This window comes from Dermochelys coriacea, chromosome 2 (assembly GCF_009764565.3).
Source record: "Dermochelys coriacea isolate rDerCor1 chromosome 2, rDerCor1.pri.v4, whole genome shotgun sequence".
NCBI classification, from domain to species: Eukaryota; Metazoa; Chordata; order Testudines; family Dermochelyidae; genus Dermochelys; species Dermochelys coriacea.
Genome location: NC_050069.1, coordinates 183,956,858 through 183,973,821, shown reverse-complemented (window position 1 = coordinate 183,973,821; position 16,964 = coordinate 183,956,858). Strand labels below are relative to the sequence as shown.

The 16,964-nt window shown below is 42.0% G+C and overlaps 1 protein-coding gene across 1 annotated transcript in view; it reads left to right on the top strand.

The window, feature by feature from the left end:
* The window catches only part of ITGA9 (integrin subunit alpha 9), a 299,826-nt gene that overhangs the window by 221,232 nt on the left and 61,630 nt on the right, over window positions 1-16,964 (top strand). The window contains exons 19-22 of the mRNA XM_038393132.2: window positions 5,130-5,216; window positions 6,297-6,376; window positions 11,438-11,527; window positions 15,654-15,762. Coding sequence (XP_038249060.1) covers window positions 5,130-5,216; window positions 6,297-6,376; window positions 11,438-11,527; window positions 15,654-15,762 — 366 coding nt within the window. The remainder of the gene's footprint in view (window positions 1-5,129; window positions 5,217-6,296; window positions 6,377-11,437; window positions 11,528-15,653; window positions 15,763-16,964) is intronic.

The following is a 16,964-nucleotide window of genomic DNA, read 5'->3' as shown; positions in this document are numbered from 1 at the left end:
AGCTCCTTCACCATCCAGCTGGACTGAAAACTTCAGTCGTGTTAGGCTGTACATTTTAAGCAACCCCAACAACTGTACAACATATTCTCATGTAATGGGATGGATTCTTAGCTGGTATAAATTGTCATAGCTTCATTGAAGTCAAGGGAGCTATGCCCCTTTAGCTGGTCCGGTGTGTTTGTTTGAATATAAAAGTAATCAAAGTCTTCACTGTTTTCTTTTTTTTATTTAACACCCCTTTCCAAAACATATACAGAATTAAATGCAAAATAATTATATGGGTAATGCATAGAGTTTGAGATTTTTAAATCCATAAATATCAGGTCATTTAAAATTATATTTCCTACAGCAATTGTAAGCAAATGGCATTATTCCCAAATATTAAGGCATAAGAGGTAACATCCTGTATTTTATATTGTGCATGTGGGCCAACATTTTCAAACGTGAATGCTTAATGTTAGCCACCAACGCCCATAATTAAACACTGAAGTGCAACCTGATTTTCAGAAATGGTGAGTACCTTCAATTCATGGACCTGCCCTGGGAGTTAATCAGGATTGAGTAGTGACAAAAGCTGTTGTCTGTAGGATCTTTGCTGCGTTTGTTGCGGAACTTGGAAAATGTGTGGTGAATGAAGCAGGGGACAGCGGGAAAAGGAATGGTCATGTGATTCAGGCAGTGGAATGCTGCCCTGAATAAATGGATTCTATCCTTGCCTCTGCCACTGAACTCCTCGGTCTGCTGGGCAAGTCACTTAAACCAAATGTTTCACGGGTGGTCACTAACTGTGCGTTCCTCATTTTCTGGGTGCCCAACTTGATACCCTTGGAGTCTGATTTAAAGAAGTGCAGAGCACCCACACCTGCAACTGAAGGCAGTGGAGCCATGCTTTGAATATAAAGTACTATATAATTCTAAGTACTCTGAAAAAACAGGTCCTTGTCATCTTGAATGGGGGACCCAAAATTAGTGGAAGCTTGATCTTAATCACTGTATGCCTCAGTTACTCATCTGTAATATGGGTATAATGCCATTCCCTCACCTGCCAGGGGTGTTAAGAAGATAAATTAACGTTTTTTGAAGCACTCAGACACAGTAGTGAGGCAGACCATAGAAAAGTCCATGAGGAAATTAATAATTCCATCTTCATAGCAGGATTTGAATAGTGTGCAGTAAAAAACACCTGGAGCCACACATTGAAGAATGATGAGAAAACAAAATGTTGAACAGCTGCTCGAGAAGTGAGCACCATCTATCCTGTACACTGAATTAGGCAGTGGTCTGTGGAAAAATTATATGTGATCATGTAATTAAACTATGCCTTAATGCAGAGGCGGCAAACTTTTTGGCCTGAGGGCCACATCGGGTTTCCAAAATTATATGGAGGGCTGGTTAGGGGAGGCTGTGCCTCCCCAAACAGCCAGGCGTGGCCCGGCCCCCGAACCCTATCCAACCCCACCTGCTTCTTGCTCCCTGACAGCCCCCTGGGACTCCTACCCCATCCAACCTCCCCAGGACCCCATCCCCTGACAGTCCCCCCACCCCATCCAACCTCTCCTCTCCTTCCTGACTGCCCTCCCGGGACCCCTACCCCCATTCAACCCGCCTGTTTCCTGCCTTCTGACCGGCCCGACCCCTATCCACACCCCCGGCCCCTGACCACCCCCTCAAACTCCCCTGCCCTTTATCCAACTCCCCCTCCCCCCTTGCAGCACCGGTGGCTGGTGGTGCTACAGCCGCGCAGCACAGAGCACCGGGTCAGGCTGGGCTCTGCAGCTGCCCTGCCCCAGGAGCTCGCAGCCCCCCTGCCCAGAGCATTGCGCCTGCGGTGTAGTGAGCTGAGGCTGCGTGGGAGGGGGAACAGCTGGGGAGGGGCCGGGGGCTAGCCTCCCAGGCCAGGAGCTCAGGGGCTGGGCCGGAGGGTCCCATGGGCCAGATGTGGCCTGTGGGCCATAGTTTGCCCACCTCTGCCTTAATGCATACACACAAGGGAGCTGAATGAAGGTTGCAAAGACAGCCATCATTCTGGCATTTTCTATCTTCTGAGTGCATTACTTTGTGACCTGAATAATGTTCTTTTATTGTAGTGTTTTTATGTGCAATATTAAATAGAGTGGTGTGCTGATTCAGTATATGTTGCATATTTGATTTGGAAGTCACCTTTACTTAAAGAGTTTTAAACAAAACAAAAATTTGCCAGTGTAACATAATTCATCATTTCCTTAACATGCTATTCTAAACAACTGGGATCTGGACACTAGTTGTCAATAAACAAAAGGTCTGGAAGAATAGGCAGCAGCCAGCCAACAAGGCAAAGAGGTGACTGGATTTTTGCCATTATCAAATCATGGAGTCCTCTTGGTTATCTTGTATCTCAGGTCTCTAGTGATAAGGCCTCTAAAGTAATATTTGAGGAGAAAAGGCAGCCTCTCCGGTCTATCTGTGCACTGTCACCAGCAGACAGCTATGTAAATAAAAGTCTTCCTTTAGCCACTGGAGGCTGGCAGATTAAGGGAGTTTATATGTTAATACAGTTGGATAGCAAGTGAAGTTCCAACAACACAGAAATGAAAATGTTCCCGCTGAAATGTCTGAAATTTTCTCTTGGTTATCCAGCTGTTTTTTTTTCCACTTGCATTCTTTTGTTCATTAACATAAAATTTAGATTATTCACATAACTTCCCAGCCTCCAAATGTTGATGAATGAAGGAATGCTTCACTAAAACTACCTGTGCTATAAGTGTTCTGGTAATAAATAGTTAAATATAGTAGTTAAATTTGACACAGCATCTGAGCAGTGACAGATTAGCCACTGGGTCAATGGGGCCGATGCCCTGGCCAATTGGGGGCCCCTGGAAAAATGGGCATCCCCACACCCTGACCCATTGCACCTGCTTGGCATTGCTGCCGCAGAGCAGGGGAAGCCCCAGACCCCACTTCCCAGCAGGAGTGCTAGGTGGGGTACTGGGAAAGGAGAAGCCCCACGCCCCGACCCCATTTTCCCAGCAGGAGCAATGGGGGGGCAGACTGCAGGTGGAAGAGATGGGGCAGGACCCCCTCTTGCTGTGGCCCAGGGCCCCACAAACCCCTAATCTGCTTCTGCTTCTGAGCATGCTGCTTTTGCACAATGTAAGGTAGATAGTTCATCTGCTGTGCTACATAGCGTTCATAGGAATACATATTAAGAATTACAAGTAAAATTAACCTTGAGGACACAGTTCTGATGTAAATTTCACTGATGTCATTCTGGAGTAATTCCAGTGACATTAAGACATCTCAGAAGTATTCCAGTGTTTCCTTTTGTGTGAAATCAGTGATCGTGAGTTTGAGTCATCTAGACAAGAAAGATAATATTTTTGCCTGTTTGGGTATTATTTTGTATTGGTATATTTTGCTCTGTCTGTGATACCAGAGATGATGATCTGACCTTCAGTTCAGGCCCCAATTTAGAAAAGAACTTAAGCACATGCTTAAGTGCATCCTTCTTCAGGATAACGCTTATGCTAACTTTAAGCATATACTTAAGATCTATTGGCTTTTTTACCCTTTCTGAATAGAGATGGTTTCTGAATTGAGCCCTTGCACCAATCGATCAAAACCCTCAAACACGTGCTTAAGCTGTGTTAACCGAAATTAGTGAGACTACTCGCATACTTAAAGGTAAGTGATTTAGGGAAGCAGGGGCTAGGAAGAGAGACAACGATTGGATATAAAACTGCACTCTGTAATCTAGAGGATGGTACTGTTTTAGGACCAAATTCTGGTTCTAATAAAATCAACAATAAAAAATCCATTGATTTAGTGGGATCAGCATTTGGCCATTACAGGGCTCCTTCCACCCTTTTCATCTGTATGATTGTGTAGGTTCAAGGTATATCCTGTTTTTCATTAGTACTGAGGAGAGAATGCACTTCTGTAATTTTTCGGTGGTGGTGTCGTCTGGTCACTAAAGAGAATTTTTACCTCTATAAAGTACCCTAGGCCATTTTAGTGGTGCATTTTCTTAACCAAAGAGGATGTTGAGGAGAGCCAAATGACTGGATGATCTGAGAGAGAGAGAAGGTGGGTGAGGTAATATCTTTTATTGGGCCAACTTCTGCTGGTGGAAGGAGCTATCTTTTCAGCTTCACAGAGCTCTTCCTCAGGTCTTGGGAAGATAACCAGAGTATGAGAGCTAAATGCCAGGTGGGACAGATTGTTAAGTATAAGGGGTTCACATAGGCTGTAGGAGAGCACTTAAAATAAAGTGGGCAATTAAAATTTTTGCAGTCCCAGGACAAAGGAAGGTAGTAGGCAGTAGGGTTTGTTTATAAATTGTTGTAATACTAATGAGCCATAAAACTAGTGACTCTGGTCCATGGTTTTTAATGTCCAGCAGAGTTATCAATTTAAGTTCCCAGGCTCATCTTTTGAAGGAGTTGTACAGGCTTCCTTTGAGGATAAGGATTGAGAGATCAGATATAGAGTGATTGCTTTTTGAAAAGTGTTCTCCCACAGGTGATGTGGTGTGTTTCTTTTATCACTTTTCTGTGCAAGTTTATTTGCGAGCATAGTGCATGTCTGGTTTTACCTACATAGTTGTTGCTGGGGCATTTGATGCATTGGTTGAAGTACACCACATGTTGTGATAGGCATATGTAGGATAGCATTGGAGATATGACTACAGGTTTTGCATCTGAGTTCTAGCAGAGTCTGGTGCTGCTTAGAGTTGGTGTGTTCTGGTCTGCGGGGAGCTTGCTTCTGATGATGAGATTGGCACGGTTTGAAGGCCAGAAGATCTGAACACTTTTGGCTGCTGATAGTCCCCTGATTCTAATATGTTTCCTTCTCTGGAATAAGGAGTTTCCCCTTTGTCTGTCTTCACGAGCAGTTGTAAGATTGTTAATTTTTCTTGCACTTACTAACAATATCTGAGGTTCACAGACAATATTATGACGTGCAGTGCTGTATATTACCTTTTATCTTAACAGTTAACCTTCTGGGAACTGTGCATGCAGCTAGGGGTGGCAAAGGCTTCCCACATTCCCTGTGTTTTTTGTTTCTTTTCATCAGCATTGTTCCTTGTAATATGTCACCTCTTTCCAGCACCACCCTTTCATCCACATGTTTTTTTTCCCCCCTTCCTTCAGGAAGAGCTGGGCATTGCCTGTGAGCTGCTGGAGTCAGACTTCGTCAAGTGCAGCGTGGGATTTCCTTTCATGAGGTCGAAGTCCAGGGTAATGTGCTGACTGACTTTCACTTTAAGGAGGATAGCTCATGAACTCCTCTGTGCCAAGGGAAGAGGCAGGAATAGACCTGCAGGGGAAAGGCGTTATGAGTATGTGACACCACTGAGTTTTCACAGCTCTCCCATAGGGATACTGTGGCTGCCTTTCGTAATTGCTGTAAGGTTGGGCTCTTTGTTCCCACTGAACAAAGTCAGCGGCACTGCTGTGCCCATTGTAACATGAAGAAAAGGAGTACTCGTGGCACCTTAGAGACTAACAAATTTATTTGAGCATAAGCTTTCGTGAGCTACAGCTCCCTTCATCGGATGTTGCATCCAATGAAGTGAGCTGTAGCTCACGAAAGCTTATGCTCAAATAAATTTGTTAGTCTCTAAGGTGCCACAAGTCCTCCTTTTCTTTTTGTGAATACAGACTAACACGGCTGCTACTTTGAAACCTGCCATTGTAACATGCTTGCAGTACTAATGGAAATTGACTGGTGCTTTGCCGCTGCCAGAAAATGATTGTGTAATGCTTCGTCAGCAGAAAGTTAGAAGAGGGCTCTCCACCCAGTCTGTTTTTATTGCACGGCTTTTTTTTATTTTTTGTCTTCTCATGCTATGAAAAGTACATTAAAGTGCAGCTATGTTTAGATCAGTGCCTACAAAAATGACATCATGAATTTCCATATTGTCTCCCAATGACAGCTAAATAGAATTTTGCTCAATTAGCCGGTGAGTCAGATGACAAACTGGTATCTGAAAATCCAGTTGTGTTCTTTCTGCTCTGACATCGCCAACAAAAAAAAGATTACAGTCAAAACTTAGTTTACAGTTTTATTGCTCGCGGAGTAGACGGAACGGTGGAAGCTGACTTGTCTGGGGAACATCTGACCCTATGACTATTAGCTCGTTAGGGCATCCTTAATACACTGACAAATGTATGACAACTAATATTAAATATATAAAAATAGAATATTTCTGCATGGATAGCTACAGTACGTAGCTCGAGGGGAAGGAGGGACATAAAATTCTAGATTAGGAAAAGCAATCTATAATACTCACTAAATGCCCCTTTTTCTTTCCATAGTATGAGTTCAGTGTGATCTTTGATACAAGCCACTTGTCTGGGGAAGAGGAGTTTCTTACATTCCTTGTCACGGCCCAAAGGTAAGGATCCCTCATCTGGCCATATTTTTTGGTGGAATGTGCAGACTCTTGGCCATATGAAATATATGCTATGAAATACACGTTTTATGATGTATAATAAATAACTGAAATGTAATGATTAGGACCAAATTAATATATTCTGGTGCCATAAAGGGACCATAAAGCCATCTTAACGAGCATGCCAAGTATTCTGGGTAAGTGGTTAAGCCTGATACAAGGAGGTGTGTTAGGATTGTCTTTGCACTCTTGCTGCCAGATGGGTGCAAATTATAGCAGCCCTTAGTGTGCTCTAAATTGTATTGGAGGGAAAACCATCCCTTGGCTGACTCCAGGATCAGGGGATCACAATATGGCATGAATCCACTTTTCACCACTCATCCCTTTGAGTCTTGCACCAAGCGCAACTCAGCTGCATCTGAGCATTTGTTCCAGTGCTTGAAAGAAATAAGTGATTGGACCCAAGTCAAAAAGCCATCTGCATTCATTAGATGATAGAGGGCCAGGGTTCTTCTCTAACCTGTTGAAAAGTTGAGCACGCATTTTTTTCTCCCTCTGATCTTTTGTGTGGTGCGACTGGATGTATGAGACAGCTGAGCAGTATTCTGCCCAAAGAACATTGTGAAACTTGTTATGAAGTGAGTTAGGCTGAATGTCACTTTGAATACAAAATTCTTAGAAATGTGTCCATAGGGATTGGATCTTAGAATTAGTGAAAACCATAACATGCCCTGTCTGTTTTCTAGGATGATCTGTCATAAAGAAACAAAACTGTGATTAGGTCACAGGAACTCTCTGGATTCATATAGGAATTGATGATAGTGTGGCTTTATTAACCTGTGCTCCTAACACTGTCACTGCTGAAACGTGATTAGCTGGGGCTTTCACTTTCTGTGCTGTCGTCTGTGACTGCAGATGCATGAAGAAGCCCATTTTGGATCCTTCCATGTCAAGATGAACATAATCACTCTTAATCCCCCCATCCCCACTTTCATGATGAAACAGCCCCCCACCCCCACAGAACTGTGGGAGATGAGAGATGAACACTAGCAGTTGCTCAGTGATTCTGTTCTTGTAAAGAGTAATCCCCCAAAAATAACAGGTGTGTGGAACAAGATCCTATAGCATGTGCTGCTGCTATGAAATACTGTAAGAGAGCCCTCCACATCAGAGGGTCAAGGCTGTTTGTGTCTGATACATTAGAGAAATTTTATTATCCGTGAAGAGCAGTTCATCCACCCTACAGCGATCTTATGTGTAAGTCATAGTTGTTGCATGAGCTTAGTTCCATGGAGACTGCTTTAATTTCACCCAGTCTGTGTTTTCCAGAATTTATAAGACATAATGAAGAGGAACATATGTATAACTTGCTCCCTTGGGGTCAGATCCATCTCCCAATATACTTAGTAAATTTTCCTTGGTGTCTACCCTTATTTTATTAGGAATCTAACATAACCTATGACGAACCTCCCATTAAATTATGCATTCTATACTCCACATTGTTGTACAACATATAAGGAGCCTAACATGTTCTCCAAGTTAGTTTTCACTTTGTGTTTGTGAAAGGGGGAATATGAAGGGCTGGTTCAAGGAAACCTTTGTCCTCCTCCGCTACAAAGCATAGGTTTTGGTTTAGATGTAAGGGGTTGTTGGTCCCTCTGGGGTGGGAGAGATCTATAGTGTGTCAAGAACTTGTATGTGCGTGCATGTAGATAGTATAGAGAATCAGGGTGATTAGAAGGAGGAGGTTTTTTATATAAAGGAGGAGGACAGAAAGGAGTCTTGTGGCTAAGGACTTAGACTGAGTCTTGGGAGGTCTGGGTTCATGTCCTGTTTCTCTCACTTTATATAAGTGATGGAGAAGTTAAGTAACTTAACCAGCAAGTTCACCTCCCAGGGGGTGTTTGTTAGGCACTTATATGCTACAATAGTGAGAGCTATAGAAAAGCCAACGAATAAAGAAAATGAGAGGGGAAACCTGTGATGTGCCCCAGTCAGCCTGAGATGAAAAGGAACATCCTGTATTCACAGGGTTCTCAAGCCAGCCCTGTAGCACTGTCTTAGCACAGAATGGTTCTTCCTTCCTTCCTTCCTTCCTTCCTTCCCACAGAGCTGAAAGTATAGGAAGTATACATCTATCTCGAAGTTAAACCTGTCCCTAGTAGTAAGGTGCCCCCAACGGGCTCATTGCAGCTGCAAGATGGGCAGCACAGTCTGAAACAGCCTAACCGCTGAATAGTCTAATATTTATTGGACAAAAACATGCACTTTTTGGGGAAGCAACATGGCACACTAGGGCTAAATTCACCAAGCCTTAGTCTCCTGTCATACCCTTTGCTGACAGAAATGTTCTACCTTTTTCAGAGGGATACACACACACATGAAAAGAAAAGGAGTACTTGTGGCACCTTAGAGACTAACAAATTTATTAGAGCATAAGCTTTCGTGAGCTACAGCTCACTTCATCGGTACTCCTTTGAATTCCACTCACACACAGATGACTAATTCCACTTGCAGGCACTGCATCTCCTTTGGTATTTGTGACGTGCTACAAAATGACACTGTTTTGGAGTCTTAAAACCCGTGCAAGAGGAAAGGCTGCTGTAAAATGTTTGCTGGGTGAGGTGGGATATTTGGAATGCTCTTCTGCCGCGTGCTTTTGTTTGTTGGCAGCCACATCAAAGGAGCCCGTCACAGAAGGCTGTGCTGTATGCCATCAGCAGCCTGTTTTTTCACAGTCCTATTGAACAAATGTAGCTGTCTGCAAAGCCAGTTTAGCACTTTATACAGGGAGTCCCAAGGCTGTCTGTTATAGCCTCAATGACACTGCCCCCAAATAAGAGGGGTTTGTTTGGTCAAATGTTTAGGTTCGTGAATGAATCTAGTACCTTGATAGCAGAAAGCCAAACCTGGTCCCTTAGATTATGCTGCTGAAATCTGAAATAATACTTTAAAAAGGTAGTTCAGGATTATTTTTCCATCTTTTGGTGGCGTTCAAGCTCACCATCAGATTAAGTATCTTTGCAGTTTTGACCTGCATGGGTTTGCTCAGAATACAGCAAATTCTCCACAAAGGAATAATACAATACTTTAAATATGCAGGCATCATTTGTGGAGAGGGTCATTTTATATACCAGTATTGATTTAATACAGCACCACCTTCAAGCTTTAAAGTGTACTACAGAATCATAAACTGTATACGTATAGCCATCATTTTACCCACCTCTTGAGTGGAATGTGTCAGCTATTTTTTGATGGCACGAGCAACATTCCACACTGGGGCTAGGACAGAAAGAATAATGTGTCAGTTTAAGCAACGGGGAATTTAGGAAAGCAATTATTAACATTGGAAATTGGCCACACTTGAGGCCCTTACTCATGGGAAATGTACCATGAGACCTTCAGTGACCTGAAGTAAGCAGAAAGACCTCAGTGTTTGTGTTATTCAAAAGACAGCAGTACAGTGTTTCTTGCTATCAGGAGCATTGGCTTTTTTTCTTACTTAGAGAGAAACTATGGAAATGGGCCAGATTCTCAAAATTTGGCTCTAGATCTGAGCTGTTCTAAAAGTACCCTTTGTGGCAACTTTGTCCATTTTCAGACACTCATCCACACCACTTAAAATTCCAGTAGATGACCTGTTTCTCATGGCATGACATGAAGTCAGTGATACTGATTTGGAGTCATCTTGAAGAAGAAAGAGTTTGGGGGGCATTTAGAGTCTCAGCTTTGGTTTGGGCCATCTTGGGGTTAGTGATATGGCCACAGAATTTGGATTCAGATTCAAACTTTCTAAGCAACTCAAGGATTTTTAGATCCACAGCTTTGCTCAACTCCATTTAGCTTATGAGAGCTGCTGAGTTCACAGCACAAGGAAGTATAGTTGGTGATACATTTCTTATTGATAAAACCTGCGACTGAAGCTTCTTTACTGTCATTTTCTTATGAAGAGGTAATCTGAAGTAGGACTATCTACTGAACTAGCTTTGAAATGTTTGGCGAAAACTGAAGATGGTGTCACATTTCTACTCAAGGGTTTTATTATCCAACACCTCTAAATTTGGGACGTTGGAGAGATTTCCAAAAAACAATACATTTCTATATATCCCATTGAAATAAATGGACATAGTTCTGTAAGTGAATGAGAGGTGAATACTTATCTTTTTTTGTTCCATATTTTGGACTTTTGCCAGGCCATAGAATAGCATCTAAAAAAAACCTATATCACTTTCATTTTGAAAAGTGACTAAATGTGATATGGAATGTTTTAGAGTACATGCCTCAATCAGTGTACAGGGTTTTTAGACACATAGTTCCCGGTAATTTTATTTTGAGCTGCTTAGCTACAGCCTCATTTATTGATTTGTGAACAGTAGGACCACAAAACTGTTCTAAGGTCTCCTTCAAAAGAGAGGTACAGTCTGGCAGATAAAAAGTGAGTAGTTAGCCTTGATTGTAAATTATTTTGATTATGTCTGGGATGTAAGATGGAGAGTTGCCATTATTTTACTACACTAGTTTTCAATGTCAAGTGAATTTAGATGGATTCTCATCTTATGGGTACATTTTCAGCATATCTCTTATAGTGTATGTCTGCACTGCAACTGGGGATGTGCTTCCCAGTGCACTCATGCTAGTGCACTAAAAATAGTGTAGCCGGGCAGCTGCCTGAGTATAAGCTCTCCAGGACCCTTTTCGGGTGACTAGCTCAAGATGGCACCTGTGTGCGCTACACCGGCTACACTGCTACTTTAGCATGTAGAGCTAGCACAAGTCTGTATACCTGCACTGGGAAGCATGCTCCCAGCTGCAGTGTAGATTTACCCATACAGTAAATGCACAAAGGCAATCCACAAAAGACAAGCTTTGTGCGTATTGCCCCCTCCAGGGCACAATTTACAAATGTAACCCTTGATCTTTAAAAGTCTTTGTAATGAGACATCACTCAAACACAGCAGTTCAGAGTAAAAGGCAGATATGAGATAGTAGCTGCTGACTGCACCTGTGTAATTTATTGCAAAGCTTGTAGGTTTACAGCATACTTATTTGTCCTTTTTGACACAGTGGAAACCTAGAACACTCTGAATCGCTCCATGACAACACTCTCACCCTGTCTGTGCCCCTGATGCATGAAGTGGACTCATCTATCACTGGGTAAGTGACCAATTATCAAATGACAAAAAACACAAATAAAATCCTAACAAGAACATGTGAATTTCATCCAGTGGAAAACTACATTCTTCTCTTTGTTTACATGTGGCCAGAAAGCTGCTTTCTTCTAGACTTGTTTCCCAGACTTTGAAAACAGGACATCGTCATTCATTATCTGGGATGTATTTATTGCCCCATCCTCCCCCAGCCAGTGACATTATTTTAGTCATTGATTTAAGTTGCTGTAATTCTGTGAATGTGATGAACCTTTTTTAAAAAAAAAAGATGGGGGCGGGGGAGGGAGAGAAGACTAAATTAATCAAATCTCATTCCAGAGGATGTGTCTAAAGATATGGCTGAGAATTGCCAGGCCAAAGGTTAGGGTCAAATGTTCTGGGATTCTCTGAATAATGGTGAGATCTAACTATTTGCCTTTCTGTTTAATTTCATAGTCGGAACTAGCTTGCGTTTATATTTTCCCTTGTATGAAAGGAGTTTGAATTAAAATAGAGAGATCCACATCACTATCAAGGCTGAAATACTTGCAATATACAGGACACTGTGTCTCTAGATAAATTCACGGAGGATAGGTCCATCAATGGCTATTAGCCAGGATGGGCAGTGATGGTGTCCCTAGCCTCTGTTTGCCAGAAGCTGAGAATGGGCAACAGGGGATGGACCACTTGATGATTTCCTGTTCTGTTCATCCCTTGGGGGCACCTAGCATTGGCCACTTTAGAAGACAGGATGCTGGGCTAGATGGACCTTTGGTCTGACCCAGTATGACAGTTATTATGTTCTTATGTCCCTCTCTACTGGCTGGACCTCATAAAGAGCTATTTTCTATAAACTAATGGACCTGGTCTTTTAGCTCTGCCATTTGAGGCTGAACCTTTTAGATCCAGAGATCCCAGGTTCAATCCCAGCAGGTGACCCAGGCAGTAACTGACTCAGAATTAGGTGATCCAGACACCAAAGAGGAATAATGATGTTTGCTGGGCTCATGTGGTTTACATTTACCGCCCACTTGTGGAAGCACACCCTGAGCATCAGAGATCTTCAGAACTTGAAGCCCTGTACTAGCCATTTGTAACAACCTTCTGAATGGATCGTTTGTGTTGTCTGAATCCATGTGGCATGAGCATCTACTGCCTGAGTTAAGGACCATGGCACTACTATACCCCTAGTAAAGGACAAAGACACACTTGGCCACTGTTACAAGTTGAGAAAATAGATACCTGTGCTTATTTGAATTCAATGTGTGAGTCAGCAGAGGATGTGGGTAAACCTTTAGATGCATGGCCAAGTCTGGATTTGACCATTTAGGCCTGTATTCCTGTCATACTACACAGGAATAAAGTCACATAATTCCCATTAGTGCACAGAGTTGTCATGCATGTGGAAGATGTGGGTGAGCCTATTCAGACAAAAGAAGAATGCCATCGAACCTCAACATAAATCTCAACCTTTTTTGAGGCGTGAAAAAGTCTGGCTAACATTTTTCATTCATTTTCATTTTTTAACATGTCTGCACTTATAGGCTCCATACCAAATTTTGTGCCAAAATACTACAAGAAAGACTGTCCCCCTAGTATTTCTATCCCTATGGGAAGCAGGACATGCTGGAAATTTTAAGAGAGAGCCTGTTCTCACCACGTTTCTGGCCCAGGTTTTGCAGATGCCCAGTAGTTCGGATGTGTTTATTTGACCTGATCCCCCGAACTTGTTAAGTTTGCCCATGACTACCACGTAAAAAAAGTCCACATACTGAAAATACAACACTTAGCAGTACTGAAAAAAACCCTTGTGTTTAAAGAATGGAGTCAAATATGTCTGCATGGAAATCCATCTACATTTAAACTTTAATTCAGTCAATCCCTTGCTCCTTGATGAAACTGATGATTTTCACAGAAAGGTTTCAACTAATATCCTAGGATTCCTGGATTCTCCCCGTTAGTGAACGAAGATCCTCCTAATGTTTCAGAAGAAAACATTCCAAAAAGTTTGATGCAACTTGGGCTTCTTTCCTTCTCCTCATAATATCTCATTTAAAAGACAAGTCTTGAAAACCCTGCCTAACTGATTTTATGGATTACTTTCTTCATTCAAATACATTAGGTGTAGCTAACTCCAGAACATGACAACACCTTATCTGGTTACCAGGACTGAGTTTACTGATGGTTTCATCAGAGGAGATACAGTTCCAAAGCATGATAACATTAGTGATGCTCTATTTTGGACACCATATTTTTAAAGAATATTTTCATTTATTATTGAGGATCTGAGTTCACGATAGAGATCCTTAGTCTTGCTCCTATGCTATGTAAAGGGATGGAGTGGCATAAATAGGCCCTAAAAGCTCTGTATCCAGCTGTGAGAGAACTCTCCTGGCACGGGCACTATGGAGCTAGCAATAAGGCTGCCTTCTGAAGGCCCTCTCATGAGGCCCAGCATAGGAGGCATGCTGGGACAGGAGGGGCATGTCGGATGCAGCGCTTTGGAAATTCTGAGCACCACTGCCATCCATATGGTAGCCTGAGGAGGCTGCTGTAACTTAGGTCCCCAAGGCTGTCTTAAATTACACTGGGATCCTCTTCTGCCCCTGGAAATCCCAGGATTAGGAAGGCATATCGGGAGGATCAGCCCCATCTTCCCCCTGGGTTTTGAGTTTTGTGCATTGCTTCTTAGTCCTGCTGGTAAAACAGTGTTGTGTTTTACACTGTGATGAGAGCTTGAGACTGACATTCAGGAGTCCTGGCTTCTATTCCTAGCTCTGCCACTGACTTGCTGTGTAACCATGGACAAGTCACTACATCTTTCCTGTGGCTTATTCTCACAGTCTAAAAAATGGAGATTACATCCCCATAGTTGTTGAGAAGTGTAATGAATTAATGTTCATGAAGTGCTGTGGAAACCATAGACAGAAATCCACATGTAAGTGAAAATTATTACTGTTTTTAAAACAGCTTTCTCAGATTAATTTAATGTTATCAATGACCCACCCCCTGCAAACCTAATCAAGGAAAACTTGCCTTGTTTTAGAAAGGTCTTAAGGACTGAGACAATAGCAAGTGACATTTTTACCTAAGTCTTTTGTTGCCATTTTAACAATACATACTAGTTGTATTCAGTGTTGATAAATAGAGCTGAATAAGTAAGTCATACCCAGTAATTGATCAGACAATTTTAGGGTCTCAGTGGAGATACACTGGCATAAAACTGGAGTAACACAAAAGTGAATCAGGCCCTTAGTCTCTTTTTCTGTTGCAGACTATGCATGAGTGATTTCTTTAATTTCTTCTGTGAACTAATTTTTTTTCTCCAAAATTATGCTGATTAGGACAGATCCTCTCAACTGTTGTAAAGCAGTATAGCTCTATGATAGTCCATGGAGTTATGCTGCTTTACAGCAGTGGAAGATCTGGCCCGTTGTATTTTTTAAAAAAAGGTTTGTGGGCCAAATGCAAAAAGTATTTGACATTCCAGCTTTGTAGGTGAGTTGTGATTGGCCAGATGATGTTAGTTTTACTTTCCTCATTAGATGAGCATGTGTGAACAGATTTACAGTTTGATTTCCACAGAAACTCATATGGCTTTGAAGTTAGCTTTCTGCAAACATTGCTACCTGTAAAACTTGATTATATAAATGGTTACACAAAATGAACACAGAATGGGGCTTGTGCATTTAGGATTGATCCAACTCTCACAGAACTCAGTGGAAGTCTTTCCAATGGAACATTTTTCAAGAGCAAGTTGATACTCAGAGCTCTGAGAGTCTGGAAAGAAAGATTTCAGTTTCCAACATGAGAGGACCAGGGCATGGACAAGAAGTTTTGTCGTAGGCATGAGGAAGAAGGGACATATTTTAGATATGATGTTAAATAAGTCTCACATTGACTGGGGATAGCAGAAAAAAGACCCAGTTCAGGATCCATTAAGGTTGTATTTGTCTGAGAAGAAAACAAAGTATAGACAATAGGATGGGAAGGGAAGGGCTCCCTTAAGTCACCTCTCCTAAATCTCTATATCAAACTGTATGAACTCTGCACTGCACTTTCAATCCACAAATATATCTAATATAGAAGACAGATAACTGAGATATAACTGAGTTCATGTCTTAACCTTTCAGAACTGTCTCCCCAACTTCCTTTGTCTATGGAGACTCTGTGGAAGCATCCAACTTTGTTCAGCTGGAGAATTATGAATGTCTTTTTCAGCCTCTCAACTTCACTCTTCAGGTAAAATTGACCCACCTTTACAGCTTCTTCTCTTGACAGCACATTTTTTGTGGGGAGATTGGTGCACGTTTCCTATCTCAGAACAGTGTGTCATACATACGTTTTAGGATGCTGTATTCACAGTGGACTAAAACAGTCTTCAGGAATGGTGTTTTTTCTTATCTTAATATATTATTAAAAGATTTACAAACAGAGCATCACAGTTTCATGGGCAGAGAGCTGCCATTGTTTGATCTGGTCTTTTTCCCCTTTCATCACATGTGGAGTGAACAGTTCTGTTCATTCAAGTGTCGCATCTTGATTCAGTCCCATGTTTCCAAAGGGAAAAGCAGTTATTTTCAGTGGCATTATGGTTAAACAGAAGGTTAGGCAGCATTCATTCATAAGACTGAGCAAGTGCCCTCTCAAAAGAATCAAGGCTTGCTGCATGTAAATGTCAACACTACAGTGTGCACAGTGCTCCCTACTAGAGAATAGTGCAAATAATGGGCCAGAACTGTGCAGAACTGTGTCTCTGTGGGAGTTTAACAACAAAGGGTAGAGGTGAGAAGGGGTCATTTTAAATATGTCACACAGGATCTCAAAATTACCTGTGCAGGTCTGTGGGATCATCCTATTCATGTGGATGACATAGCTTCCCGGTGCAGTGTAATCTCTAGGATCCATGTTAGAACAAGATCTTTGTGATGGGACCAAAAGGAACTCATCTCACTACAGTCACTGTGTTTCATACATCCGATGAAGTGAGCTGTAGCTCACGAAAGCTTATACTCAAATACATTTGTGAGTCTCTAAGGTGCCACAAGTACTCCTTTTCTTTTTGCGAATACAGACTAACACGGCTGCTACTCTGAAACCTGTGTTTCATGGCTATCTTTACAAATCCTTTTTGACCACTAGATGGAAGTAGTGGATGACAAATCATACAGACGTGGGAGGGTGGGGGATCATTTATAGAATATTGTGAACAATAGCTTTTCATTTTCCCTTCTTTCCACTGTTCTCCCAGGCATGATGCCACTTAACTCATAATGGGTAACACATGTCTCCATCTAGGGGCAGGCTATAGTCCAGAGCAGTTAAGCCCCTCCTGTCATGCACTGCCTGTAGCTATTTATTAAAAAGGAGTAAAAGCATGGTGTTCAAACTGGGATTTCAGTATGTTAAAGCTCTTGTGAACCAGACTCCTAGTTCCTTTGACT